We start from the raw sequence: 26,946 nt of genomic DNA, 5'->3' as shown, positions 1-26,946 counted from the left end.
TCTTTCTTTTCTCTTTTCCTTTTTTCCCTTTTCCTTTTTCTTTTTTGTTGACTTAGTCAACTCTTTGGAGGGGGTCCAACACTAGACGTTGGACCCCTCCAACGTCTAGTGGGAGCCCCTCCAAGGCTTCCTCTCCATTATATATAGGGGTGGACCTCCCTCTTAAATGTAATTCAATGCTTGAAGCATTGTTCTCCATTGTTCAATAAATTTTTTTATATTTTAGCATTTGTGTTCTCTATTTGTAGATTGTGTACATTTTGTTCTAAGTGTTGTGCCTTTGTGCACATATCCTTTTGTGGAGGTTGTGCTTATTTTGCACATTATCTCTTTTGAGATATTTTCACATGGTATCAGAGCAAGGTTTAAGATTGAAGGTCGTGTGATTCTTCGTATTTGCAAGTGCTTCGAAAAGCGTGCCCTTGGCGTCGTGGTGATTGGAGTGGGGACTTCTCTTCCCTCAATATTTTAGAAGGATTTTACGACAAGTAAGATTTAAAAGTCTTTTTGTGGTACGTATAAATTCTCCATTCTTCCCTCTCTAATGGGTGAAAAAGAGTCCCATTTTTCACTTGATTTTAAATTAAATGGCTCCAGCTACCACGTTTGGGTCGGTAATATGGAGGCTCACATTAAAGGGAAAGGTCTTTGAGGATATGTCCAAGGAACCATTCCTGAACCCGAACCTAAGATCACCATTATTGAGAAAGGTGAAATAAAGGTTCTTGATGGTGAAGAGAGAAAAAACCTTTGAAGAATACAACAAAAGACATGAAGAATGGGAGATGAAAAACTATAAAATTCTCTCATGGCTTTTTTCTTCCGTTGAAACGAAAATAAATGCCAATATATTGAAGTTCAAGAAAGCCTTTCAAGTATGGGAGTATCTTGAAAGAATGTATACTTCAACAGATTTGTCCCATAATTATTACCTCCAAAAGACGGCATTAACTCTTCAACAAGGAGAAATGACCGTTATAAAATATTTTGCCGAGCTATCCTGTAATACCCGTGATTTTTATCAGATAAATAAATTTAGATTTTAAGTCATTAAGGTAATACAAGAATATTTTATTGTTTTAATTATTTATATATATTATTTATCTATTTATTTCTAATATATGTATATGATATTATATATATGGACCCTAATTGATATGGGTCACAGGTCCGAATCGTGGATTCCAGCAATTTATTATAGATCCAACATTAAAATTTTAATTAGATTCATACAATATTTAAATCTTAGAGGTCCAGGATCCAAATGTCGTAATGTGGATCCACCCATCACATATGCTATTACGGACCCCTCTAAAGTATTATAGGTACAAAAATAGAAATTTTCTCATCAACGGGGGCTCCGCTTGTCTGGCAGGAGCAGTTAGTGCATCACCTTGTGTTGGGAGGTTGCAAGTTCGAACCCCAAATGGTATCAGAGTCTGGGAACAATAAATCAAAGATCACAGTCGTGCCACACCCTGCAAGCGCTCTGTGAGTATGAGTTATTTTGTTTTGTTATTTATCATAATACTTGTTCTTTTATTGTGATTCTCATATGAGCATATAGGTGAATTCACGCCTACAATTGATTAATTTTCACTTATTAGAGAATGATACATAACGCCTACAAATGATTAGCTTTTAGGTTGTTGACTTATCACGCCAACAAATCATTAGTGTAAACCTACTAGGTGGATGTACCACGCCTATATAGTTTCATTGTAGATGACCGAATTATGATTGTCTGAATGGATCTATCATACTTGTATAACATGATTGATGTGTGTATTATGGATATTTGACTAAATTTCTTAGTAGATATGTGCGTGTGTTTCATGTCGAAATAATTGAATGTGATATAATGTAATAATTATCAATGCACATAAAATGAGGAAATGATCTGAATGTCTCATATACATATATGATTGGAAACTTATCTGCATAACTCGAACTACGTAAAAGTTACGTGTCTTGAGGTTTAGTTGGTTCTTGATATATACATGATCTCATTGTATAGAACCCATGCTTTGGGTACCTAGGCTTCGAGGTTAGATTTGAAAAATGCAATGTTCCTCGTGGCAATGATATGATACATAGGATAATAGGTTTTTGCATGATATGATTGAAATGCCACAGCATGCAATATATGCTTAAGTTCAATAGTGAACTATGATTCATGGAACCATAATGGTGAAAGGTGTAATTTTATGATTTATGTGCCAAATGAAGTAATGGTGCATATTGATGATATATATGTTTGTGCCCATATTGGTAATTACCGACCTTGAGAGCGGTAATTTGTAGTATCACTATTTTGGCACCTATTGAGGACCTTTTCTATTAAGGATTAACTGTGAGGGTATGCTTGACCAAGATCAGGTAATCCGTCTAGAGCGGTAGATCTCCGTGAGGTAGTACATTATCCAAGACCGGGCAGCTGCAAAGACGATAAATTCCTGTGAGGAAGTGTATTGTCCAAGACCGGGTATACCATCTAGGACGGTAATTCCTTGTGAGGTCGTGCATTCTCCAGACCGGGTGATCCAACGTGGATCTTGTTAATCTTTAATTAATAAAGAGTCATGTCAAATTAGGAGAATCTGCTGAGATTAATTGATATAGCCTATTAGAGATCAATAGATTTGGCTTTAGTTATAGCAGAACTGGATCAATATTAATTTTAAATCTTGATATAACGACATGTTTGCGTCTTTTGTGAATAGAAGAGTCACTCTTTGAGAGATTCTAGACCTTGATTTGAGGATATGTTTGGGTGCTTTGTGAAAAGATGGTACCATTTTGAGAATAACATCTTGAGCGAAGTTACGACAGGTGACAACTGGCCACGCAAAACCTTGAGAATTAGGAATAAGTGAAGGTCATTCAGGACAAAAAGTCTGTTAGAAATATCGAGGACAACAAACAACGTTGTGATTATGATAAAATAAAGAAAACTCCACCCAATAATCCAGAACAAGCTAAAGGAATAGCACGTCGTGTCTATCAGTTGTGACTAAACCAGTATGAAGTAGTGAACATACACTCTAATTGTCTTAGGTTAAGACTTTCCTGTTATTTAGTACGTTTTCGCCATCAAAAGAATCATGTATGAATTTTTGACGAGACCGACTTTTAGCTCCAAACGTCCCTTAGAAACTCATTGTGCGTTGTCCTGCTCCTTATATGTTGAAATATATGTTGGGAGCTTGCATATATATGTGCATCCTTGTCGATACCAACTCCCTCAGACTACGATATCCACGGGAATACTGCAATGAAATTTCGAGGACGAAATTCTTTTTAGGGGGAAGGGATGTAATACCCGTGATTTTTATCAGATAAATAAATTTAGATTTTAAGTCATTAAGGTAATACAAGAATATTTTATTGTTTAATTATTTACTTGTAATTGGACCTTGAATAACCTATTTGGATCCTTGAAGTAAATCAGATGCTAATGAGAAAATTTCTATTTTTGTACCTATAACACTTTAGAGGGGTCCGTAATAGCATATGTGATGGGTGGATCCACATTACGACATTTGGATCCTGGACCTCTAAGATTTAAATATTGTATGAATCTAATTAAAATTTTAATGTTGGATCTATAATAAATTGCTGGAATCCACGATTCGGACCCGTGACCCATATCAATTAGGGTCCATATATATAATATCATATACATATATTAGAAATAAATAGATAAATAATATATATAAATAATTTTAATCAATTTACGGTTGGATCCATATGGATCCAACTTACAGATCCACATCGCATGGGGGACGCGGATCCAACACTCGGTTGGATCTCGGGTCTCGGATCCAGACCGAGCCGCTCCCCGCGTACGCAAGTTAAGGGTTTACATTTGTTTTACCCGATACTGGACTCCCCATATGCTGCGTAGGGTTCTGAGTGAACCCTAACGCAGGGCGATGGTGTGAAAGAGGAAGGGTTGTGCGCAGCCGCCGGGGAGGAGGTAACTACCTCCTTCCGTTTCGGGGCCACCTGCCCTATTTACTCCCCTCCCACACCTCTCTTCCTCTCATGCCCTCTGTCTTCCCCTACCTCCCACGCTCTCTCTTGTTCCCTGTCTCTCCCGTCCCTCTCCCTCCCTATCGATTCCTCGGCACGGCTGAGGATCGGACGTGGCCGGTTGCATTTCAGAAATCAGGGCTGTTGGAGGAAAGGGGTGGTCGGCAGCACCTCCATCCATGACATCTCCGAGGAGAAACGCCGGAACAGGTAGGGATTCTGTGATTTTTTTCTTGCTAGGTCATGGATTGATTTGAGTGGCATTGGGGTTTGTCAAGAAAAGGGGGGGGGGATCTCTGATAACCCTAAACTGGAGATACCCAATTTCTTGGGTTTGGGGGTTTCGGGTTTTCTTTTTTTAAAAGATTGGGGATTTCAAATTTTCAATAGTAGGGTCTCTGTATATCCTTAACATTTGCTGCAAAAGTTAAGGATGCATCCTGTGTTTTGGTTTTAGCCTTTGGGAGTTTCTCTCGGTCACTGGCCGCTCCCTTGGGATTTCAGTCTCAGTTAAAATGTTCGGGTTAATAAAATACCCTTGAATAATATACCCCCGAACGTTTTCTTCTGAGATGGTTGCCTTGGCCCACGTGTACCCGTGGGATAAGAAAAGATAAAACATCAATTAAAACAGTTAGGTATCACTGTGATGGAGTCATTAAAGAGACATTTGCATATTTTTCAGTATGCTTTATTTTGTGAAATTGTAATGATCTGAAATCCTGAAATGGGTAAATACGAGGTGATTGAACTATTACATGAAAGTTATGCATGGTATTGTTATTGTTGTTGCATCGCCTACCTCACTTGCTTATTAATGTTGCATACTATGCCTTACCTGCTCAGTTATTGTTATTGCATAATTGTTTACCTGCTCCTGTATATGACTGTTGATTTCTGTTGTTGCTTACTTGCTTATGTATACGTTAAAAATCACCTATGACACCCACATCTCATACTGGACTCATGATATACCTGCATTAAGAGTTACAGTTTTCCTACTTAGACGTGGTAGTCTAATTCCAATCAATTTACTATTTTTCAGGTAAAGAATAAGGTTTATGAGCAGCTGCGGGATGAGGCATCATATCGAGATTTTTGGATTTATTGTTCTAGGGATCGCTTGGGTTCCTTTTATGATTTTAACTCTGATGATTTTCATTGATATTGAAATGAAATAAATGTGTTGGGTTTTCTCTCCACCGTAATGTCTCGAAATGCTTAATCTTATTTTATTTCTTGTTTCCGCTGTTTAAAAAATTTTCGGGGCGTTACATATCCATTATTTGGGATGAACTTGATCTCCAAGAACCTAAATGGAGTGGAGAGGCAATTGAATTGAGGGCCAAACAATTAGAAGATGATCATTTCTTCAACTTTTAAAATGGGCTTAGACCCGAGTTCGAACAAATTAGGCCCTCTCTCTTGTCTTCTTTCTCTTCTCTTCCGTTGGAAGATGTGCGTACCAAACTAAGTGGAGAAGAAACTAGATTGGGGATGAATAAAACCAATCTAAGTGTTGGCCGTTCTCTCTAAGGATGAGGATGAGGGTGCTTATGTCGGCTAAAGATCTGGAAATAATGTCAAAACTTATAAACCCCCTCACTTCAACAAAAATCAAGGAGGAAGAGAAAATGGTCGGTAATATGGAAGAAGAGATTATAGTAAAATCATATGCCACTTTTGCAAAGAATCGGGACACATTAAACCGGTATGTCCTAAATGGAAAAAGATGGTGGCTATGTCTACAACTTTCCAATCAACCAAGGAGGAAGGGCCATCAACTTCCAACAATGCTATTTTGTCTCTAAATCAAATTATGAAAGCTCTTCAACCTCTCCTCAAAGGATCCATTTTCGGAGCTGCCATGACCACCTTCTCTCCTCCCGGTAAGACTCTTTGGCTCTTAGACTCGGGTGCATCCTTTCATATGACTCCAAATGTTTTTGCACATTCTAAATACTCAAAAAATTTGTCATTCTCTTTTGTCTCTACCGCGGATGGGGCTTCTCTTGAAATAAAAGGAATTGGGGATTTTGAAAGACAAGGTTTTTTTATTCCTAAAGTTAGATTTATCCCAAAATTAAATTTAAATATGCTTTTCGTCTCTCGACTATCGGATCATGGGTGTGATATCAATCAAATAAATGTTGGATACAAGATCACCGGTCCAAGAAGTTGATTGGGGAAGGCTCTAGGAAGGGAGATCTATACTTTGTGGAATTTCTTTAAATTCCAAAACACCCTTTTTGTAATGTTGCCCAACATAAAGATATAAATGTTTGGCATAAACGCCTTGGGCATCTAAATATCGTCAAGCTTTCTTATTTACATGTTGCTAAAACTTTAAAGACAACTTCAATTGTAATGATTGTATTCTTGGTAAAATGAGAAGCTTACCTTTTAGACAAAGAACTATGTTTTCAACTAAGCCTTTTGAAATTGTGCATTTGGATGTATGGGGACCGGCACCCGTAGTGTCTAAGGGAGTGTTTTCGTATTATGTTATTTATGTTGATGATTTCTCAAGATATAGTTGGATATACTTCCTCAAATATAAACATGATGTTTTATCTACCTTTAAGGTTTTTCGTATGATGCAAAATCAATTCAATAGTAAATTACAAATTCTTAGAACCGATTCCGGGGGAGAATATCTTTCAAATGATTTCAAAAGTTATATTGAAAATAATGAGATTGTTCATCAAAGGTCTTGCCCCAAAACACCTCAAAAAAATGGATTATCTGAACGAAAACATAAACATATAATAGAAACTACAAGGTCCTTACTCATTTCTCAAAAAATTCTAAAAAGATTTTGGGCCGAAGCGGCTCTTGCATCGATTTATCTCATAAATTGACTTTCATCCAAAATTTGAATCAAATATCCCCCTTTGAAACCTTGTATAAAAAAGAATCCAATTACAATAGACTAAGAATGTTTGGTTGTAAATGTTTTGTCCTCACCGACAAGAATGATAAACTATCTCCCAAAGCTATTCCTTGTGCATTTTTGGGATATTCAGAAACACAAAAAAGTTTTAGGTGTTATAATATTAAAAATGACAAACTATATGTTTTAAGAAACGTAACCTTTTTAGAAAACATGAGTGGTTTTGAAGAACACAAAACTCATGAAGATAATGCCGATTACTCTTTTTTGTTTGAATTATTATCTAGAAATGAGGATTTTTTTTAGCGATGATGAATTGAACGAGGATGAGGATATAAGTGAAAATATTCCACAACCCATCCAACATGAAGAAGAAATGATAGTTGTGTCAGAATTCTCCAGAACGATGAACAAGAAACTGCAGAGAAGAAAGATAATGGGGCTGCAACTGCTCACGTTTTTCCTAATTGGAAAAATCGTGATCTGTTCCTTTAGTTTATAAAACAAAACCTAATACATGGTACTTTACAGGTAACTCTAATAGGTTACAAGTATTTACAAGTATGCCCCAATATTGGCTGGATATGTTACAAGTAATTTGGATCCAGATCCGGATCCAAACTTAAATACAAATACAAATGCACGATATCTGCCCTGTCTAACAGTCCCCCTCAAGTTGTGCATGGTTTCGAATCATGCACAACTTGCTTTTTAGGAACCAAAAAACGACACTTTGTGAGTCCCTTAGTGAACAAATCAGCCACTTGGTCTTCTATTCCAACATAATGAGGCTCAATCTCTTTCTCTTCAATCTTTTGCCTGATAAAATGTTGATCAATCTCAATGTGTTTGGTCTTGCTGTGATGAATAGGATTAAGAGATATTTAAATAGCACTTTGGTTGTCACAAAGAAGAAAGCAACTAACAATCAGTTCCTTTAATTCTGTTAACAAATGTCTAGTCCATGTTACTTCTGCCGTAGCAGCAACCATCGCCCTGTATTCGGCTTCCGTGCTAGATCTAGCCACTGCCTTCTGTTTTTTACTACTCCAGGAAACAAGATTGGCACCAATGAAAACCCCATATCCTGAAACTGACTTTCGATCATCAGGATCTCCGGCCCAGTCTGCATCTGAATAAGCAATGATGTCATGAGCATTATTCACGGATTTGCTTTTGGTATACAAAAGTCCATCTCCAACAGTACTCTTCAAGTACCGTAGTATCCTTTTTACTGCATCCATGTGCCCCGTCCTTGGCTCATGCATGAATTGAGAAACTTGATTGACTGAATATGTGATATCAGGCCTGGTAAAGGTGAGATATTGAAGTATTCCCACTAGACTTTGATATTTGGTGGGATCATGATACAAGTTTCCGTCTCGTACACTTAGTTTCTGGTTAATTACACTAGGAGTAGCAAGAGGCTTGCAATCTTTCATCCCACCCTTTTCTAACATATCCAGAGTGTATTTATGTTGAGTCAAAGTAAGTTTATTTTCTTGATTATCCACTTCTACTCCAAGAAAGTACCGAAGATTTCCAAGGTCTTTCATTTTGAACCTTTGACTCAGAAGATCCTTAGTTTCTTGAACATGGTTCTCACTGTTTCCTGTAATAATTATATCATCAACATATATCAACAAGAAGGTAGTAAACTCCTTACCTTGAAGAATAGAGAGAGAATGGTCCAATTGTGATCGATAAAAACCATGTCTTTGAATTTCTAGGGAGAAGCTCTCGAACCAAGATCGAGACGCTTGTTTCAGTTCATAGAGTGCTCGATTTAGTCTGCATACATATTCCTTTGAATCTCCTTCTGTATATCCTGGTGGTTGTTCCATGTATACTTCTTCCTTCAAATCCCCATGAAGGAAAACATTCTTCACATCTAGCTGACTTATTCTCCAACCATAATCTACAGCCAATGAAAGAACTATACGGATTGTGCCAATTTTCACAACTGACTAAAAGTTTCATCATAGTCCTGTCCAAACTCTTGGGTGAATCCCTTTGCTGCGAGACGAGCTTTGTATCGTTCAACACTCCCATCCGGTTTGTATTTGATTTTGTAGACCCATCGTGACCCAACAACATTTTTATCTGAGGGTCGAGGAACAACTGTACATGTTTGACACTAGTACAAGGCTTCCATCTCTTCATTCATGGCTTGAATCCATTTTTTGGAATTAATGGCTTCATGAAAATGTCTAGGCTCAGTCTCTTTCTCAATCTGTGATAAAAATAACTGAAAGTCCATGGTAAAATTCTCATAACTGACCCATCTTTCAATGGGATGCCAAGCTCTTTCAGATCGCCTGATTGGAAGTGCTACTGTATTAGATACTGGAGAAGTAACGTCATTGGATGAATGAAGCGTAGGAGCTTCTTGTTCAATACCATCCGGAGTCAAGAGTGAGTCCCTTTCTCTTCTCCTATAAACTTGTCCAACAAACTTGTTAATCTCTGGAGGATGTTCTATTTCAAGTTCCTGTATGCCACTCTTTCCATCTTGATAGGATATTCCTTGATTACAGGAGGAAGAACACTCATTGTTTGTTTCAAGAAAAAGGTCTGTACTGAGCCATGGATCATAAAATAGCGCACTCATATTAGTTTGTGCAGAAATATGTTCTCTATCTCCAAAATCACTTTCATCAAAAACGACATTCCTAGATATCTTTATTCGTCTGCTGTCAGGATCATAACACCTGTACCCTTTGTGATGATCTGCATATCCGACAAATTTGCACTTTGATGCCTTAACTTGAAACTTATTTCGCAGAGAAGAGTCAATATGAACATAACACGTGCAGCCAAAAATTTTTAGTTCATCATAATCAGGATGTTTCCCAAACAGGGCGAAATAAGGGGATTTATTTTCTAAAAGCTTCATGGGCAGGCGATTAATAATGTAAACAACAGAGTTAAAGGCCTCTGTCCAGAGTCCTATGAGAGTACAACTTTCATGCATCATGCTCATAGCGCTCTCCACAATGTGACAGTGTTTCCGTTCTGCAACTCCATTCTGTTGGGGTGTATGCAGACAAGATACTCTACGATTTATCCCGCTATCTTGGAGATAATTGATAAAATCCCTAGAGGAGTATTCCCCCCCACCATCACATTGGAAATGTAAAATATTACAAGAAAAATGAGTTTTGACAAATGCATGAAAGCAACGAAAAATCGAGAAAACTTCTGATTTATTCTTCATGAAATATATCCAAGTGAAACAGGAGAAATTATCGATGAAGATAACATAATATTTGCTGCCAGAGTTAGAGGGATTAGGGGCTGGTCCCCACACATCAGAACAGATGAATTCAAAAGGCCTTGAAGCTCTCTCATTTATTGAATGGAAAGGAAGAACATGACTCTTACACATTTGACAACTTGAACACATTTTATTAACTGAACTAGGAATCACGCTAGATTCAGGAATAAGACCATCGTATACTAATCGCTCAACAAAGACTTGACCACAATGACCAAGACGCGAATGCCAAAAAACAGGCTTATTACATTTATTCGAAGATTGCAAACTGAACACATGAACATTCTTTGACGACATAGACTAAGGAGAGGACTTCAAGGTAGGTTGAACACAAGTAGAAGGATCCTCCTGGAAGACATACATATTTCCCTGGCGTTCCCCTCTAGCGAATGTCTCCTTCGTTTGTAGATCCTTGACATAAACAGAAGACGAAGTAAATTCAACAGAAGAATTTGTATGATCAATAAGCTTAGAAACAGAAACAATATTTTTTGTAATATCTGGAGCATGAAGAACATTGGAAAGATGAAGTGGAGATTTAGGCAAGAGAATAGAAACATTTCCAATGTGTGTGATGGGATGGTGTGACCCATCTCCAGTGACTATACTACTTTTTCCAAAATAGGGAGTTAAAGTAGAGAATTTACCCGCATTACCTGTGACATGAGTAGTTGCCCCAGAATCAATATACCGGACAATGTTGCCAAGAGAAGCTCTTTCACATCTCTACCAAACTTTGAAGAATTATCCTTGCATCCTAACGAGCTCTCACCCTTTTGAAACTTTCCTTTGTTCTGTGGATTGTGCCAACAGTTGGCTTTTATAGGGCCTCGCTTGTTGCAAATATAACATGTGGGTACGTTTTTCATATTATAAAGAGGTGAAGCATTCGGGGTAGGCAATAGTCCACGCCCCCCTGGAGTACCTCGTCCTCGTCCTCTGCCACCACCAAAATTGTTATCACCACGTCCCTGACTAAAGGAAACACCAGTAGCAAGAACCTGTCCACTAGTTTCATGTGACATCCCCTTCAGAGTCATCTCATATTGAAGTAATTTTGCTTGCAAGTCTTCAAATGATGGTAGATCAGGTAGGCATAGCAGTGAAGTTGAAAGAACATTAAATTCCGGTCCCAATCCATTCAAGGTTTGCCTGACCTTGTCTTTATCTGTTACTTCATACCCTATAACGGCAAGTTGGTCACTGATAGTCTTAACCTTGTTCAAGTACTCCATGACAGACATGGAGCCCTTAGTCAGAAGTTGAAATTCACGCTGAAGAAAGGAAATTCTAGCCTCTGATATCTGAGAGTACGTCTTCACTAGTCTGTCTCACAATTCTTTTGCTGAGCATTCGTCTGGAATCCCCACCAATACTTCTTGAGAGATAGTAGAAATAATAAAAGCAACTGCAGCCTGATCACGCTTCATCCAAATCTCGTACTGGGGATTTGGAATTTGTTGTATAGAATCAACCTCATTTCCATCCGTAGTTCCATGTTTAATAAATTCTGGAGGGCCTGGGATTGATCCAGCGAGATGTCCAGAGAGACCTTGACTTTTAATAAAAGGAAGAATTTGTCTTTTCCAGATCAGGAAATTCGAATTGGTAAGTTTTTCAGAAATAAGTTGACCAAGAAAATTAGATGAGAGAAATGACTGAGAAGGAAAATCCATGAATAAAATTTTTGGCGTATGCAATCACGATGCAATAGAATAAGACTCGTCTCCTTTTTTTTTTTACAGGAGAAAGCTCGAGTACTTAACGTGAATGAGAAATCACAGGCCTGGTGTACAGATGTAATCTGATTTCATTTTTTTTTTATGATTGCACACAACAGTAACGAATGCAAGTAAGCAGCAGCATAAATCAAGGATTAGGGAAGAAAAGCAAATCTAAACTCGATATGGAATCGTGAAACTGATAGAAAAGGTTTTTGTGAAACTGATTTGACGTAAACCCAAACCAGTTTCAGGAAACAAAGAAATCGTGGATCGTGAAACGGGTTTGTCTAGGGAAGAAAAACAAATCTAAACTCGATATGGAATCGTGAAACTGAAAGGAAAGGAAAGGTTTTCGTGATACTGATTTGACGTAAACCCAAATCAGTTTCAGGAAACAAAGAAATCGTGGATCGTGAAACAGGTTTGTCCCAGACCCAACTAGTTTGAGGGAGATAATGGTTACCGTGAAACTGGTTTGAAAAACAGACCCAATCCAGTCAGAGAAATGAAGATTACGGAATAAATTTAACGCAAATCAGAAGGGAGTATTCTGGAGAAAGAAATAAATTTAACGCAATTCAGTTTCAGAGAAAGAAATAGCAGATGGGGGAATAAAAGAGGATATTTAGAAAGGGGAAGGGGAAGGTGCAGAACAGTGAACAGATAGAAAAGAAATAAGGAGGGGAATAAGATCTCTTAGAGACGTACCTGTTGGAAAAACCTTCAGCCCTCGGATCAGAGCTGCTTTGATACCATGTCAGAATTCTCCAGAACGATGAACAAGAAACTGCAGAAAAGAAAGATAATGGGGCTGCAACTGCTCACGTTTTTCCTAATTGGAAAAATCGTGATCTGTTCCTTTAGTTTATATAACAAAACCTAATACATGGTACTTTACAGGTAACTCTAATAGGTTACAAGTATTTACAAGTATGCCCCAATATTGGCTGAATATGTTACAAGTAGTTTGGATCCAGATCCGGATCCAAACTTAAATACAAATACAAATGCACGATATCTGCCCTGTCTAACAAGTTGAACCAATTACCTATACACATAGAGATAAAAGTACCTTTAGAAGTGCAATAGAGAAATATAGTGACCCTAGTGAACCTTCCAACCACTCTCGAAGAACCGAAAGATCTAGGAAAAATCCTTCTAGATTTATATCCTATGAGTCTTTTTCTCCAAAACATAGGGCATGTGATGCAGTGAGGGAACCGATAACTCTCGCTAATGGATGCCGACGTCGACACTCGATGCAGTGTGGACATCGAAGTTTCGATCACTGTGATGCAACGTGAAGATCGGATTCGGTGATGCACTTGAGGTGTAGCAAGCAGGGGCACAAGTTGATGCAGTGAGGGAACCGATAACTCTCGCTAATGGATGCCGACGTCGACACTCGTTGATGCAGTGTGGACATCGAAGTTTCGATCACTGTGATGCAACGTGAAGATCAGATTCGATGATGCACTTGAGGTGTAGCAAGCAGGGGCACAACTTCCACGATCGTGCGAGGTGCCAAAATGAGTAACAAAGATCACCGTAAACTAACGGTGTTGGACTGTTGATTTTTATTTAATAGGCTTTGAAACAAGCAAAGGGATATAAAACCAAAGGCAACAAAGGAAGCAATGAAAAAAAAACAAAGCTGTTGCAAACTGACATGACAGAGAAATAAAGAAATGAAAAGAAAAGCTGCTGAATGAGACAAAAAGGAATAAATGCCCACAGGGAAAAATCTGCAGAAAGACAAAATAATGGAGAAAGGGGAAAACCGACTGGGAAAGAAAATGACTCAGCAAAAACCAAAAAGAACAAAAGGCAAAACCAAACTGACGGCTGCTGCAATTCTGAATTCTCTATGCCCCGCACACAACCCTAAGTTGGGTTATTTAAAAGGTTTTGGCTGGATTCGGGTCTTGGGTCTGAACCCAAACTTGAAACACGGCTGTGTGTTGTTGGGTATGGGACGTGCTCTGCATCATTCTCCCCGGGTTGGGAAGAAGTCGGCTCCGACGACTGATCTCCTCCACAGTAAGCATATAGTTCAGACACATCGAAGATAGGCGCTTCCATTTAAAATTGTGATCTACTCCTGACTCTGCAAATGTACCAATGACCACCTTAACCCAGAAGTTGCTGCCTTCCTCATCCCAGAAAGTTCTTGATGATGGCTTAATGCAAATTCCGTTCATGGTTGTAACAATAAGGTCAAGGTCATCTTCACCATCAACATTATCTACCAGAACCATGTTGTATGAGGTTTCACCAATAGAAACATTAAGATCAAGTAAAAGAACCTGATTCATAACTCTGCCATGAGTACGATAAGGAAACGGACGAACTTGAGACCCATCTTTTCCACTAAGAACAAAGATGGTCCCTGATACTGTTGGAACCACAACGTCTGTCCTCCCATCTCCATTAACATCAGCTACTGTAGGGCCCGAGGGCGAGGTGGTGGCACGAACGGGCTGACGATGCACCGGCTGGACTGCTTCCACGATGAGACGGTTCACGCAGGTCGCTGCTGATTCCAGTTGAAGGGGCGGTACCAGATGGGGAGAACTGTCACAACCTGCATCCCTGTGCAGAGTTTCTTCAACAGCTTCACGTCGCGATGTTTGTTGGAGTGTCACCGGGGCTCGATTGACGACGATAGTATCAACAGGATGGATCGTGCGCGCGCCTAACTGATTCAACGGCACTGCTTGCGCATCCACCTTGGATTCAAGCGCACCCAATCGTGCTTCGACCCCATCCATGCGCTTCGACAGACCGACTACCTCTTTTTCTAGGCATAGCATATCTTCCTGCATTTCCGTCAACATGTCGAGCATCCGCTTCATGATCTCCTCTCGCATCTTTCCGCTCGTAGGACCGTTCCTCGCTTCTTGCGTCATGCCGTTGACAAAGGAGGAGGGGATGGGCTCTGATACCAAGTTGATGCAGTGAGGGAACCGATAACTCTCGCTAATGGATGCCGACGTCGACACTCGTTGATGCAGTGTGGACATCGAAGTTTCGATCACTCTGATGCAACGTGAAGATCGAATTCGGTGATGCACTTGAGGTGTAGCAAGCAGGGGCACAACTTCCACGATCGTGCGAGGTGCCAAAATGAGTAACAAAGATCACCGTAAACTAACGGTGTTGGACTGTTGATTTTTATTTAATAGGCTTTGAAACAAGCAAAGGGATATAAAACCAAAGGCAACAAAGAAAGCAATGAAAAAGAAACAAAGTTGTTGCAAACTGACGTGACAAAGAAATAAAGAAATGAAAAGAAAAGCTGCTGAATGAGACAAAAAGGAATAAATGCCCACAGGGAAAAATCTGCTGTGTGTTGGGTCCGGACCCAAACTCGAAACACGGCTGTGTGTTGTTGGGTATGGGACGTGCTCTGCATCAGCATGTCTTAGTGTCATTCACTCATATCAAGAACCTAGAAATTTTGAAGAAGCTAAGGAAAGGATAGAGTGGAGGGACACCATGGATAACGAACTTAGAGCTCTCAACAAAGCCAAAACTTGGGTCTTTTAATATCTTTCAAAATAAAAGAAATCAATAGGATTTAGATGGGTTTTTAAAGTCAAAACCAAGAGTGATGGCACTCTTGAAAGATATAAAGCCCACCTTGTCGCAAAAGGATATAGTCAAGAATACGACATTGATTACGAAGAAACCTTTGCCCCTGTTGCACAAATGGTCACTGTAAGATGTTTGATCACCATTGCATCTATTAAAAAATGGAACATTTACCAAATGGATGTTAAAAATGCATTTTTAAATGGGGACCTTAATGAAGAAGTTTACATAGATGCTCCTCCTGACATGGACGTACATAAGGGAAAAGTCCTTCGTTTGCAAAAAGCGCTCTATGGTTTAAAACAAGCCCCTAAGGCTTGGTATGATTGATTTAATGAAATAATGGTTCAAGATGGTTTTACTTCATGTTACACTGACACTGCTCTGTTTATTAAAAAGTCTGATGCAAGACTTGTGATTTTACTGTTGTATGTTGATGATATGTTGATAACAGGTAGTGACATAAAGGGCATCAAAAGTATTAAAACCACTTTAAAAGAAAGGTTTGAAATGTCAAACTTGAGGTATCTGACATACTTTCTTGGTATCGAGGTAGCCTACTCTCATAGAGGCTATTTTTTGTCTCAAACTAAACTTGCATGTGAGATTCTTGACAGATCAGGTATTACCTGATTTCATGGAGTGACGATAAAATCTGTGAGACCCCTGAAATTATGGGATAAAAAATGAAGATCGATGATGGGATACCTTTGGAGGATCCCACTCCCTACCAGCAACTTGTGGGGTCTCTAATGTATCTTAGCATCATAAGGCCAGACATCTCACATGTGCACACTGCAAGCCAATTCCAGTATGCTCCTGCATCCGTTCATATGAGCGTCGTTCTTCGAATTGTCAGATACATAAGGGAAACTTTAAACAAGGGAGTTTTTTTTCCCTCATCTTCTGAGTTAAATTTAATTGCATATACTGACTCTGATTAGGGAGGTGACCCAAATAATCGTCACTCCACTACAGTTTTTTTCATTTTTTTAGGTGAATCCCTGATCTCATGGAGATGTAAGAAACAACAGAAGGTGTCTCTATCATCCACAGAAGCAGAATATCGAGCCATGGCTTCCACAATCATGAAAATTGTGTGGATTCATCAACTGCTATAAGACATGGGGATTCAAGTTCAAGGACACACAAAGTTATGTTGTGATAATAAGAGTGCAATCTACATTGCTAAAAATCACACGTTTCATGAACGCACAAAGCATATTGAGATGGACTGGCACTACGTTAGAGAAGCATATTTTTAAAAAGTTATAGATCTTCTTTACGTGACCTCAGAATATCAGTTGGCAAATTTCTTCACCAAAGCGTTCTGCTCTCCTAGATTCAACTTTCTTCTCGGCAAACTCTCGGTCATTGTGCCCTAAGTTTGAGGGAGAGTGTTAAATTATATCTCATTTTTGTATACATATATTTATATATATATATATAAAGAGAGATATATATATGTATATATATATATTCACATCATGTAACCCCAAGGGTATTTTTGTCTTTTTCCCTTTTTACACATATCCACATTAGTGAATATGTTTGTAACTTTTCTTTTTCCTTCTTCTTTTCTTTCTTTTCTCTTTTCCTTTTTCCTTTTTTTTTTTTGACTTAGTCAACTCTTTGGAGGGGGTCCAACACTAGACGTTGGACCCCTCCAACGTCTAGTGGGAGCCCCTCCAAGGCTTCCTCTCCATTATATATAGGGGTGAACCCCCCTCTTAAATGTAATTCAATGCTTGGAGCATTGTTCTCCGTTGTTCAATAAAATTCTTTATATTTTAGCATTTGTGTTCTCTATTTGTACCTTGTGTACATTTTGTTCTAAGTGTTCTTGTGCCTTTGTGCACATATCCCTTTGTGGAGGTTGTGCTTATTTTGCACATTATCTCTTTTGAGATATTTTTGCATATCTATCACAGCAAAGAATAAAATGTGTCTGTGTGCATTTGCATGCCTTTATGTGCATAGCAGATTTATGACTGCAGATCTAAAGCTATAACAACCGACCAAATAATTATAGGGTGCCTATATATCAATCTTCAAAATATTTTAAGAAGCATGAGTGGATTAATTAAAAAATGCTCGAAGATAGAAACTCCCTGTTCCTATTGGAAAACAGTTCAACTGTTAGATTTGACAGATAGGCCCAGACATCTAATCTGTTTCTTCTGTTAAAGTAGTGTCTGTTTTTCTCCCCAAAATTGCCACCTTTTCTGTTAATTCCAAGACTCTTCTTGCTTTTGTACAAGTGGCAGCAGATCCTGAACTTAGGCTCTATTCAAAGTGGTCACATCATTACCATGCTATGTAACACAGACTTTTCTAACAGGGAACAGCACCTGCGTTGCACCCGCACCCATGCGGGTGCGATACTTGGACACGGCTTCCTTTGTGTCAGGTGAAGTCAACCACACTGAGGTCCATTTCTGTCCAAAAGTAGGTTCAGTTAACCATAACCAAGTCCAGTTATATATATATATATATATATATATATATATATATATATATATATACCCGCCCCACACCCAAGTTTTTGTAAAGTGGGGCATCGCTTCATCCGCACCCACACCTATGTGACATAGCTACCATGTTGTTATGATGTGAGAGTCTCCATTGCAGTGATGTTTGAGCACAGTATGCATTTTTCTTCAGATATAAGCCTATATAAATTATGTCCCTGTTTTTCAGAATGGGTTGGAGCTGGACTATCTAGCAAAGCAACTTATTTCTGTCACAATCAATCAACTCATACTTTCTCATTGCTTCAGCCATGGCTCAGTGACGGCTTTTTTGAGGCAAAGAGGATTGCGTTCTTCTTTGAATTACCACCAAGAAAATCAAAATCCTAGCTTTAAGACATGCATGCACCTGCTGTATTTAGACCATAGTAAGTAGATGGGGTGGTTGCAAAGGAAGAAAGAGTGCTTATCAAAGCATTCTTTGCATGTGTTTCACAATTCAATGCATGATAAAAAGAGGACATGGTTAATTTTGTTCACCTAGTGAAGGCATGAGTAGTGTAACTAGTGGGTGACATTTTTGCAGATTAAGCTGCTTAACTGATATGTGTAGTAAATCAGACCATGTTTGAACTTGCCTATTTAAATGTCTTCAGTTTGACATTCAACTCTGTTGAAGTTTTGGAGTCTTGGAATTGGTGACACAGGATCTGGCAATAAAGTTTCTGTAACTTTTTTTTCTATTAAAGCACCCTCTAGAACCATAAATATCTGACCGATGCTCAATTTGGTTCACATCAGATGGATCATCCTGTGTGAAACTATCTTTGTCATAAACATACTACAGTGAAATGGCACAGCCATGATTAGAGCACAAAAACATGAACTGACAGTCTGAGTGCTATGTAAGTACCTTGCATACTTGCTATTTTAGGTTCTGTAGCTACGCTCATGGTGCCTTTCTGAGAATTCCTAGCCAAGTTAGGAGAGATGATGCAGTCTTTTAGACTTTTCTAGTCATTTTTGTGTTAAATGTGGGACCTAAATAGACAGTCTGAAATCTGAATTGTTGATTATGGGATCATCATAGTTTTTTTCTTCTTTTTTCATTTTCACAGTTATTGTTATAATGGGATTTAACAGTATATCATGCACTGAACTTATAGAAGAATCTTTGCTACTTAATTTTGCATAGGTTTTGTGCCCTTTGTGCTTTTGCATAAACTGAGATGTTCTGTTTGCTCAAATGGGTATACTCCAGATCATTTTTATTATGAGATATGAAATGAGCTCTATTGGGTCTAGCTGGATGGTCAAGATGAATCTTACCCTCCTGGTGACATGCCACAGACTATGGATGGGTTTTTTTCTGAACAAAGGCTCCATTCTACCGTATGTTGACCATGCAAAGCAGTTAGGAACTTTTTTGCTTCTTATCAGATTGATAGTTGCAAGCTAAGATATGAGTCTAATTTTGACCAGAATTACCGTGTATGTTAATTCAGTGAAAAATTGTCTGTTAATTTATATCAAACTGTTTCGACTTACACGGTGTAAGGTTGCTTTAGGTCATCATGAAAATGAATGGGTGCTAGTGCTGTCAGTTAAAATATGGTGACAGTTAACTTTGTTTGGTTTTGTTGATAGTAGATCTGGTGACATATTATTCACTTAAAAGAGGGTGAATATTGCAGTTCTTGTACTTTCCTGTTAGTGAATTGTTTGTGAGGCCGTGGTTTGTATAAAGGAAGTGACTTTTGTAGACCATGGTTTAGAGAATTGCTTTTTAGTGTACATTGAAATGGTCAGTTTTACATATTCTTTGTTTTTCTTCTTGACACATTATATAGTGTAAGAATTAAATTCTTCTCAAAATCTAAAAATGATGGTTTCCAATTTAAAGAAAGTATATGAGTGGGAAGCGTGAAAGGAAGCACATGGAAAACATGAAAAGCGCATGAGAATCATGTAGGAAAATAACGAAAAAACGTATGGAAAACATAGGAGAAGCGTAGGAGAATTGAGATTCCTATCAAGCTTCGGAAGCGAGAAGTTTCGTGCTTCTGAAACAAGTTTCCGGGAAGCGCGCGCTTCCCACCTATCTGTGAAGCTTCCGGTAACTCTGGGCTTGACCCTACTTTGCTCTGATCTGATCCAATAGTCGATCTAATTCCTCAAAATTCATGGATGATCCTATTACTTATTGAAAAGAAGACATTATTATCTTCATTGTATGTCTGACCCGATCCATTTGTATAATGGATCAGGTCCAGATCCAGTTCATGTATTGTAAATTATTATTTTGTAAAAGGGTATTTTCGTACCCTAATGTTTACACTTTATGTTAAATAGAATGAGAGGGCAGTCACGATGGACTGAACCCTCCTTTCAGCTGGAAATTTCTCTCTCCCTCTCTTCTCTTCTCTCATCGTAGATTAGGGTTTCATTCTTTCATGGTATCAGAGCAGGGCGTGGATCTGCGTGAATCTGCGTGAAGAAAGCAAGGCGTGGATCTGCGTGAAGAAAGCACAGCGTGTGCATCAGCGTGGATCTGCATCAACGTGGATCTGCATCAGCCATCTGCGTGAATCTGGGTGTGAATACCCAGCGTAAATACCCAGTGAAGAATGTCTGGTCGTGAATCATCGTGATTTCAGCCTGCGTGAAGAAAGAAAGCCCAGCCTGCGTGAAGAAAGTCCATCTGCGTGAATCTGCGTCTGCGTGAAGAAAACCCAGCCTGAGTTTGCGTGAGCAAATCCCAGCGTGAATCCACCAGCGTCAGCAGAGTGAACTTATCAGCCGTGAATCCCAGCGTGAATCTGTGTGCCGTGATTTGAATCTGTGTGGTAAATCTCTGTGAATCTGTGTGGTATTGTGGCCCTCAAATACCTAGCGTGAATCTGTGTGAAGAAAATCTTTGTGAAGAAAATCTGTGATTTCTTTCAGCCGTGTGTTACAGCATCAATCTGTGTTTTCTTTTCAGTCGTGATTGCTTCTTTGTGAAATCAGGTTCATCAGGTTTAATCCCTGCTGTTTTCCTGCTGTTTTTCCTACATTTAATCTCTTGATCTGTGGTTTAATCCCTGCTAACCATTGTTAATCTCTTGATCTGTGATTTCCTTTTCCTTTCTGCTGTTTTTCCTGCTAATCACTGCTAATCATTGTTAGCCATCTGTCATATCTTATCTGTCTTTTTCTGTTAGCCGAGTTCTTTGTTCTTCATACCTAAGTGTCAGTTCAAGCATATTCATCAAATGGAATTTACTCACGGGCAATCATGCCTGTCCTCAAGTTTTCTTGGTCAACTAGTCTCTGAAAAATTGAATAACTGTAATTTCTTGACCTGGAAAAGACAGATTATTCCGTTTATAAAAAGTCAGGACCTTTCTGGTCATCTGGATGGATCGGTCCCACCGCCTCCAGAATTTCTCTCGCAAGAAAAAGTGGACGATAAAGGCGAACAATCTGTTGTTCTTCACAGGAATCCAGAATATGTTGCTTGGATGAAGAGAGATCAATCGCTAGTGGCATATATCACTTCAACTCTTTCACAGGAGGTCCTTATTGCTCTTCCTGATGATTGTTCGACAAAGGAACTGTGGGATATGTTAGTTCAAACATATTCACAAATTTCTGAGGCAAGAATTATGTTTCTTAAGCGAGAATTTCAAATGCTGAAGAAAGATTCCATGTCTATTATGGAATACCTGAATAAAATGAAAGGCATCACATATCAGTTGGCGGTTATTGGGTGTCTTGTCAGTGAAAAAGATAAAGTACAACAAACCTTGAGTGGATTGGGGCCAGATTATCATGTTATGACGACAACCTTACTATGCTTACCAGAACTTCCAAAGTTTGAAGATCTTCGTGCAAAACTGTTGCAATATGAGATGAATCTGAAAGGTTCCTCTGAAGCCTTTCATGGGAATTCCGGAACACAAGATGTGCTGGCTATGGGAATGAGTTATGGTCGAGGTAGAGAAAGTTCTTTTCGAGGAAAAGGAGGACAAGGGAGAAATAACTATGGAGGTCGTGGCATACTTCCAACACCCAATGTTCAGGGACAAAGACCCATTCCCACCTGTTTCCTATGCAACAAGAAAGGGCACATTAAAGCGAACTGTTGGTTTAATCCTCAAAACAAAGGGAAAGCTCCACAAGCAGAGGCTAGAAAGGATGGAGAAGTAAAAGAGTTGTTGTTGGCAGCCTTGGCATGATTAAATATGAAACAAAATGACAAAGGAACTTGGTATGTCGACTCTGGAGCAGCTACTCATGTTACAGGTGATGTAGGTAAACTCTTGACTCTTACACCTTATGTTGGAAAGAATAGCATTGTCACAGGAGATGGATCACATCATGCCATCTCACATACTGGAAATGCCATTATACACATGTCAAAGTCCTCTCTTAAACTTCCAAGTGTCATCCATGCTCCTAATATTCAAAAGAACATTGTTTCTGTCTCAAAGCTTGTTGATGATGCAAATGCTTCAGTTGAATTTACTCCCTCTTCTGTTTATGTCAAGGATCTTCGCACGAGGAGGACATTCGCTGAAGGAAAACGATGGGGAAACATGTACATCTTCCAAGAAGATCCTTTCTTCATTCATCCCAACTATTCATCCTTGAAGCCTCACCAAGTCTTTGATTCTGATTTTTTATTTAATGTTTCTGAAAGTAATAAGCCAAGACTTTGGCATAGTCGTCTTGGCCATTGTGGTCGCCATTTTATTGAAAAACTTGTCATGAATAATCTTATTCCTAAGTCCAGTCTGAGTTCAGAAGTCGTTGATACAAAATGTTCTAGCTGTCATCTATGTAAGAGTCATGTCTTACCTTTTGCTTCCATTAATAAAAGAGCTTCAAGGCCATTTGAGGTCATTTGTTCAGATGTCTGGGGTCCTGCTCCAATTACTTCTTTTTCTGGCAGTAAATACTATCTTATTTTCGTTGATAGTTATTCACGTTATACTTGGATATTCTTTATGAAGCACAAATAAGAAGTTTTTGGATTGTTCCAGAAATTCCACTCTTTCGTTCAAAATCATTTCTCTACCAACATTCTTAATTTCCAGTGTGATGGAGGAGGTGAATTCTCCTCGAGTGACTTTGTTAATTTTCTTCAACATAATGGGATAAAGAGAAGAGTGTCTTGCCCTCATACACCTCAACAAAATGGGATTGCTGAGAGGAAGCATCGACATATTGTTGAGATTGCAATGAGCATGATGCACGGGAGCAATCTCCCTACATCATTATGGACTGAGGCCTTCCACTCCACAGTTCATGTGATAAATCGCTTGCCCATGAATATCTTAGAAAATAAGTCACCATACTTCTCTCTTTTTGGCATACAACCTGATTATCATGAATTACGTGTGTTTGGGTCTGTTTGTTATGTGCACATTGATAGCTCACTCAGGCACAAGTTCCAAGATAAAGCTTTGAAATGCAGGTTTATAGGATATGCCGAAGATTACAAAGGGTACAGGTGTTATGATCCCCTGAGTAAGCGTGTCAAAATATCAAGGAATGTTATTTTCGATGAAATGAACTTTGCTGATCAGGATAATAATTCAACTATGGTGGATACTGATAACTCAAGCTCCAGCATTGAGGTATACTACCCATGGTTAAATTCAGAACTCTTCTCCAATGGTACAGTAGAATGTCCAGAAAATTGCAGTCAGAATGAGCCACATGAGGATTCAGCCAATGAGACTCAAACGGAGGAAACTGTCACATATGACTTGGAGCCAACAAGGTATAAGGGAATTGTGTACACTCGGCGAGAGAAAGAGCCCTCATTCACTTCTTGTTCGAACACGGATATCAGAAGATCTTCACGGATTCGACATCCACTTGACAGGTGGGTAAGTTATAAATTTTTTTCAATGGATTTTCAGTTATTCTTGACATCCATAAGTAAAGAGGATGAGCCTCTTATGTTCTATCAAGCTGCGAGCTCTAGAAGATGGGTAGAAGCAATGAATGAAGAAATGGAGGCCTTACATGAATGTGGCACATGGGAGATTGTGCCTAGACCACTGAACATAAATGTAGTTGGGTCAAAATGGGTGTACAAGATAAAATATAAACCAGATGGGAGCATCGAAAGGTACAAGGCTCGACTGGTAGCTAAGGGATTCACACAAGAGGAAGGCCAAGACTTTGATGAAACTTTTAGTCCTGTTGTCAAGATGGGGACTATTCGTATTGTGTTGAGTCTAGCCATTAAACATGGATGGACATTGAGCCAGCTGGATGTGAAAAATGCTTTTCTGCACGGGGATTTAAAAGAAGAGGTCTACATGGAACAACCCACTGGATATGCAGAACGAGACGCCAAAAAATATGTATGCAAATTAAAGAGAGCACTCTATGGTTTGAAACAAGCTTCTCGTTCCTGGTTCGACAGTTTTTCTCTAGAAATACAACGGCATGGCTTTTCTAGGTCTCTTCTGGATCACTCATTATTCATTCACAATGAACAAGGAGTTACTACTCTTCTGTTGATATATGTAGATGATATCATCATCACAGGGAATTGTAAAAGCCACATTGAGCAGGTGAAGAAGTTATTAAATCAGAGATTTAAGATGAAAGATTTGGGAGAGCTGCGATATTTTCTTGGGGTAGAAGTTGATAACAAGAATGATACACTTACCCTTACTCAACACAAATATACGCTGGACATTCTCGGCAGAGCAGGCATGACAGATTGTAAGCCGTTAACAACTCCAAGTGTCATTCATCAGAAATTGAGTTCGCAAGAAGGGGATATATATGGAGATCCCACTAAGTATCGCAGTTTAGTTGGCATGTTGCAATACCTGACTTTTACTAGACCTGACATAGTATATTCGGTTAATCAGGTATCCCAGTTTATGCATGAACCTCGTGTGTCACATATGGAGGCAGTCAAACGTATACTTCGCTACCTAAAGGGTATAATGGGTGATGGGCTGGTATACAAAGGCAAGGAAGAATTAGATCCAGGTGGGGGCCATGAGATTATTACTTATGCTGATGCTGATTGGGCGGGGGATCCAGACGAACGACGATCAGTATCTGGTTATTGCAGCTTCATTGGGCCAAACTTGGTATCCTGGAGCAGTAGAAAACAAAAGGCGGTTGCTAGATCGAGCACTGAGGCCGAATACAGATCAATGGCCACTGCCACGGCCGAGGGTACATGGATAAGACATCTTCTGACTGAAATAGGAGAGCCGATTGTTCGATCACTGTTGCTATGTGACAATCAAAGTGCCATCAACATGTCATTCAATCCCATTCACCATAGTCGAGCAAAGCACATTGAAATAGATCAACATTTTATCAGGAAAAAGGTTGAAGACAAAGAGATTAAGCCCATGTATGTGTCAACAAAAGAACAAGTTGCTGATATCCTCACTAAAGGGTTAACAAAGGATAGATTTTGGTTTTTGAAGAACAAGTTGTTCATGGTCCAACACCATGCACAACTTGAGGGAGGCTGAAAAGAAGACATTATTATCTTCATTGTATGTCTGACCCGATCCATTTGTATAATGGATCAGGTCCAGATCCAGTTCATGTATTGTAAATTATTATTTTGTAAAAGGGTATTTTCGTACCCTAATGTTTACACTTTATGTTAAATAGAATGAGAGGGCAGTCACGATGGACTGAACCCTCCTTTCAGCTGGAAATTTCTCTCTCCCTCTCTTCTCTTCTCTCATCGTAGATTAGGGTTTCATTCTTTCACTTATTTTGTAATCTTTCTTATTTTGACTTGGGTCAAAAGAGTCACATCAATCTAAAAAAGAAAATGACTTTTGAAAGTTCTTCCACTTTGGTTTTTATAAATAGAACTATTTTGATAACCCATCTTATTTTTTCTTTGAATTCAGTTGAGATCTATGTGCACATGTTGAACCTAATCTGACTCTAAGGTACATATGATCACCATCGGGTTTTGGTCCTGAGGTCAGGCTGCATCTGCTTGTTTATGCACTTGCACTCTCTTTTACTGTAGATAGAAATGCTAATTCCATTTGTTGTCTAATTGTTGACAAGCAACTTATGAAGATTTCTTATTGTGTAGGAGATTGGGGACTTTGAGAATTGGATGAAGACAATGGATTATGAATGTAAAAGTATCAATGCTGCATTAGCAAAAATATGTCGCTCATGAAAGCAAAAAATCACCATATTCTTTTCTGTTATGTACCTTCCCAATGGACTACACTTTTTTTCGTTGATGATAATAATATACTTGTAAGAAATACAATATTAGCGGTGTAAACATTTTGTGCAAATGTGAATAGCGATCCTAGATTCTTGTTGGTTGCAACTGAATGGTGTGGACATGTTTCTGTCACTTGTGCCTGGAACATAATATACGTTTTACTTTTTTGGTTTTGACATGGACATATGGCTATCCATGTTTTTCATGTCTCTTAAAAGATGAGAAACGTTTTGATCATCAAGATATACTCTATTGGCTCTTTACTAGCAATGTGTAAGAAGTGCATGTTTAAACTCAAACAAAGTCAGGAACTTCCTATTTCTTTAATGAACTTGTAAACTATAATCTTATCATGTTTTAATTTGCACAACAATGCATTTACTCGTCAATCACAACAAACTTTTTACAAATATTCTTGAGGTTTATAAGCTCCCTGCGCTATTTTCTCTAGTAGAGTTGTCATACATTGCCATGATCCTCTTGGATCACCTTGTTTCTCTCGAGTAGCTAAATTTTAGGTCTAAGATTTGTGAAAAGTTAGGGCATTGTTGTTGATCTACAGAAGCTAATGTACAATAATATGTAAAACATCTAATATGCAACATCTGTTGTTTTTTGGCTCAAAATTATGGGGGTGTATCTAGCCTTTTTTTTTTCTAAAATGGGTTTTGGAGGAAAACATACAATTTGAGAAATGTTTAAATCTTATTGGCCTT

At 38.7% G+C, this 26,946-nt stretch overlaps 1 protein-coding gene and 1 long non-coding RNA gene across 4 annotated transcripts in view; both read left to right on the top strand.

Annotated features, from left to right (window-relative positions):
- Window positions 1–18,016, top strand: LOC149816643 (uncharacterized). The gene is made up of 2 exons (XR_016427666.1): window positions 1–304; window positions 17,399–18,016. It is a non-coding gene; the product is annotated as an uncharacterized LOC149816643 (long non-coding RNA).
- Window positions 1–26,314, top strand: part of BLOS1 (GCN5L1 family protein) — a 53,195-nt gene extending 26,881 nt beyond the window's left edge. For 2 of the 3 annotated variants that reach the window (XM_089987550.1, XM_089987551.1), the window contains exon 4: window positions 26,087–26,314. In XM_089987550.1, the coding sequence (XP_089843676.1) occupies window positions 26,087–26,176 (90 nt within the window). In that variant the 3' untranslated portion in view covers window positions 26,177–26,314. The remainder of the gene's footprint in view (window positions 1–26,086) is intronic. The other variant, XM_089987549.1, reaches the window with a different exon arrangement.
- Window positions 26,315–26,946: the final 632 nt, after the last annotated feature.

The sequence above is a fragment of the Nuphar pumila genome, chromosome 14, assembly GCF_984573655.1.
Source record: "Nuphar pumila chromosome 14, dmNupPumi1.hap1.1, whole genome shotgun sequence".
NCBI lineage: Eukaryota > Viridiplantae > Streptophyta > Magnoliopsida > Nymphaeales > Nymphaeaceae > Nuphar > Nuphar pumila.
This window is presented reverse-complemented; position numbering and strand designations above follow the sequence as displayed.